This window comes from Apis dorsata, unplaced genomic scaffold, assembly GCF_000469605.1.
Source record: "Apis dorsata unplaced genomic scaffold, Apis dorsata 1.3 scaffold_741, whole genome shotgun sequence".
Classification (NCBI taxonomy): Eukaryota; Metazoa; Arthropoda; class Insecta; order Hymenoptera; family Apidae; genus Apis; species Apis dorsata.
This window is the reverse complement of record NW_006263902.1, coordinates 276,420-280,876: the sequence shown is the minus strand read 5'-3', so window position 1 is coordinate 280,876 and position 4,457 is coordinate 276,420. Positions and strand designations below refer to the sequence as shown.

The window sequence follows — 4,457 nt, the reverse complement described above, 5'->3', positions numbered from 1 at the left end:
CGTTATCACCGTTCCCACGGCTTATCGCGGCAATCGTTCTCCTCGTTCGCATGCGTCGTCGCTGCGTCGCGTCTCATCGGCGGGATCCTTTCGATCGTGCCCTCGGTTCTCCTCCGTTCTGCTTCCGTTTCCAATTTGAGATATCTCGTATCTAATTTCCAGCGCGACTACGCCCGCGTGAAAACCGGCTCCGTTCGGCCAATACGGGTCAGATACGAAACGAGTGACCGTGATCACGGCTGCGTACGCAACATTCGCGATTTCTGACACTCGACTGGCATGGATGAATCGGCCTTAACGAAGCGAACTCACGCCGCTTACTAAGCCGAATGCGGAACGTGACGCGCGCGGAATCGCACGATCTCATCCTGTGTTATCGCTTTCGCCCTCCGCGTGCCACTAAGCCGTCTGCTCTCTGTGCTTCACCGTCCTTCGGAAGGACATCGGGCAGCGCGCATCAAGCGGCTTCCGTTTGCTTCCGCAACGCGACACCAAAGGACTCGAATGCGAACGCTGAAATATCACGGATCGTCTTAGAAAATCTTAGATCGTCTTAGATCTCTTCGGCGTGCTAGATATCGCGAGTCCTATTGCTGATTTTTCGATTTTTTTGCGAATAGATAATAAATAAATTGATATAAAAGAAGTTATCGATTTCGAATTTATTGAGAATAAATTAAAATTTCCTTCTGTTTCAGTGTGCTTATTTTAATTATTTTTTATTTTTTCGTTTTCCGAAAAATCTTTTCATTAAAAATATTGTCTCCAATGAATTCTAGTAATAAAATATAATTGTTTTTGATTCTAAGTTTACAACTTATTATTACCAAGAAAGATGTTTAAAAAATTTTTAAATATTTAAAATATTCTATGTTATTTTATAAAATTATTCAATTAATTTTAAAAATTCTTGAAATCTATTATTATGTTATTGTTTATTTGTCATTTTAAAAAATTTTTTTATTACATAGCGACAACAAAATCTTAGCAAGTTTTAATTAAAATATATGTCGAAAATAAATTATAAAAATAATTATAAAAATTATATAAAAAATTATGATTAATTATAAAAAATATGAATAATTATAAAAAAAAATGATTATTTCGATTATTTGATATATGTTATCATTTTGAACAACAATGGGAAAAATAAATTAATAATTAATATAAAAAGGAATTAATAATTAATAATAAATTAATAATTAATAATTAATAAGAAAGGAATCACTTTATCAATTTCGATTTATTTGAAATATATTATAAAAAAGAAATGGATAATTATGCAGAAAAGAAGTCATCTCATTGATTTCGATTTATTTCGAATATGTTGTTAGGGTTATCATTTTGAACAACTTTTTTCTATACATGTTACTGCCGTTCAGTCTTAATTTTCGAGATATTTACAAAAAACTTTCTGGCATAGGAGATCTGGCAGCGATCGCTCTTTCTGTATAATCTAAATTTTATTTATGGTGATAATGATATTGAATAATGCTACGTGAATCTACTGATCTTGATCTATTGATTAAAATTAATTATAGAAGAAATTATGTATATATGATTATTATTTTGTTTCAAATATATTTTATTTATAATTTTTTTTATATAAGTTCTTTATTTATATAAATTCTATTAATTATATGCTAAATCTGTAATGAATTTATAAATATTTTTGCCATTACTTTCGCATGGAGAAAAGTATATAAACTAATATTTCATGATATAAAAATCAAACTTAGTACTATGCTGATTATATAATGATTTTAATATAATAGAAATATTTTTAGTCAATACAGTATAAGGAAGATTTAAATGGATTAATATGTAATAAACAATATATATATTTAATATACATCATAATTGTATTTTTAATTATTATCAAATAATTATCGAATTATTTAATTAAGTTTGGGTTTAAATTATCAGTTTAATTGAATTCGGTTAAATAATTTAATGTAAATCTAATCCAAATATTACTTAATCCAAATCTATTCCATTTAATATATTTAACTAACGTATAACTCGGAAACTAAAATCGAGTAGCGATATCATGTATAGAAAAAAGTTGCTCAAAGTAGGATCCCTGATAATATTTTAAAAATTGATCATTGAAATTAATAAAATGATCTCTTTTTTGCATAATTACCAATAAATGAAATAAGTGACATTCTTTTAAAGATTTATTTTATAACTCAAACGAAAAAAAAAAACATATTACAGGTTAAAAGTGAGCCAATTTATTTTATAATTGAAACGAGAGAAATTATGTTATAGGTCAGAAGTGATTCAACGTCCAATAATTGGTTTTACAATATCGAAACGAGAAAAATTCTATTATAGATCAAAAATGATCTGACGTTCAATTTATTTTATGACTCAAACGAAAGAAGCTCTATTATTAGGTCAAAATTAACGTATCAATTTATTTAATAACCTAAACGAGAGAAATTCTAGGTCAAAAGTGACCATCAATTTGTTCTTCGATTTAAACAAAAGAAATTCCATTATGGATCCAAATTGAATTAAGCAACGAAAATTAGGCTACGTCGAGCACGATTAATACATACTTAGATGGCTGATCGTTTGAAAACATCGTGTATCCTTGATGGTGTTTAGAACCTGAATGTCACGTCTTCTGATACATATGAGTGGCATTCTGTCTTATATAGGAGTAGGCGTTCCACGGTATTTCAGTTCGTTATCGTTAGATGTCTCATTCCACGTCATCTCTCTCACAAGTACTCGTTTATATCTTACTTTCTTTAAATACGAGTTCTACTGAGTAAATCAAATTTATAGGGTATAGAAGATCGAATTCAAAAACTTAATTCTTTTATTATAGGACAAAGAAAATATCGTTCTATTATAAAATATTAAAATATGTATATAATAAATAATATTTCAAATACTTTGAACACTAAGAAAAACCATTATAATATATATATATATATATACGATGTGACAAACGTGTTGAACTGATCGATCGATTCGAGATCTTAACAATTTATACCTTTTTATACCTTTGGAAATCATTTAAAATTTGCATTGATAAAAAGGATATTCGTATATGAAAAACCAAAACATGCGTATATCATATTAAAAACTAAATCGTATATCATCCTGAAAGAAGTAAACAAGTAAACGCAAGTCTATGTGACTTCGTCGACCATTTACGCTTCAGTCTTAAATCATTTAAGATACAACATTCATCTCTTGGTCATAAACAAAAAGGCTTATCAATAGTTGAAACATCAGGGAATACTACAAAAACAAAAGTCTCAACTTAAGCATAATAAAAAAATACATAAACGTAACGAAAATAAAAAATATATGTAAAAGAATTGAATGTTAGAAGTGTGAAAAAGAAAGTATCTCAGAATTTTAAAAAAATATTCGAAGATTGTATTATACAAAATTATGAAAGATAGAATACGAGGCAAAAATAAAATTAAAAAATATGCAACATTATCGTGAAATTATAACAGTTCAAATATCGACAATTTTTTTTTTCTTTTTTGTTAAATCATAAAATTATAAAAGATAAAATATGAAACAAAAAATGATACCAGTATCGCGAAGTTGTAACAACAATTCAAATATGGACAAATTTTTTTTCATCGACAATTTAATGTTCCTATAATCCAATAATTCTACGTTTTTCTGATAATCTTAAAACGTCATTTGAATTCTCGAAACTTAGATATTTTGAAATCTCGTCTTACATTTCCAGCTATTTTCAGATTTAAATTTAAATTGTCATCTAATAAATATAAAAAAAAAAGAAAATAATAAAAATGAGCAAAAGAATAATAATAATTAAAAATCCCAAAATCTATGTGCAAAACTGGAAATGAAATTTTTTTGAAGCCAAAACAAAAATATAATATAAAACAAATCCAAAACAAAATATTTTTCTGAACTCAAATGCACTCTCTTACGATTCCAAAAAACGATAAGGAAGGCTAAAATCAAGAAAGGAAAGAAAAATTATTAGAAAAATTGTCCAATGCTATAGATTGAAAAATCCTTATTGGCCATTGATGACATCAAAAAAATATAAAAACATCGATATCACCAGGATATGATTGTGTCAGCGTATCATTTGACCCCTACAATGCTGACGAAGCTGGGATAAAATTCCTACCGGACGCAATTTACGACCGGAAGCTATTATAATAACAATTGCACAAATATTTTGAAAACAAATATTTTAAATTCAGAGTTAATTATTAACAAAGAGTCATAGATTTCGATGACCTTAAAATATGTTAATATTTTCAACAACTTTCACTTATATATATATATATGAATAATAAGAAATAATAATAATATGAATGAACACATATTAAAGTTGAAGAACATTACTTTAAAATGTACTTATTAAGATAAATTTTCACAAATATTTTAAAAATTTAAATTTAGAATTAATTATTAACAAAGAGTCATAGATTTCGATG

The 4,457-nt window shown here is 27.3% G+C and overlaps 2 protein-coding genes across 2 annotated transcripts in view; one reads left to right on the top strand and one right to left on the bottom strand.

Annotated features, from left to right (window-relative positions):
• The window catches only part of LOC102680485 (growth factor receptor-bound protein 14-like), a 60,212-nt gene extending 57,556 nt beyond the window's left edge, over window positions 1–2,656 (bottom strand). Inside the window, exon 1 of the mRNA XM_006622764.2 lies at window positions 2,568–2,656. Coding sequence (XP_006622827.1) covers window positions 2,568–2,593 — 26 coding nt within the window. The 5' untranslated portion in view covers window positions 2,594–2,656. The remainder of the gene's footprint in view (window positions 1–2,567) is intronic.
• The window catches only part of LOC102680819 (SET and MYND domain-containing protein 4-like), a 31,264-nt gene that overhangs the window by 1,334 nt on the left and 25,473 nt on the right, over window positions 1–4,457 (top strand). The gene's annotated exons all lie outside the window — the stretch shown is intronic.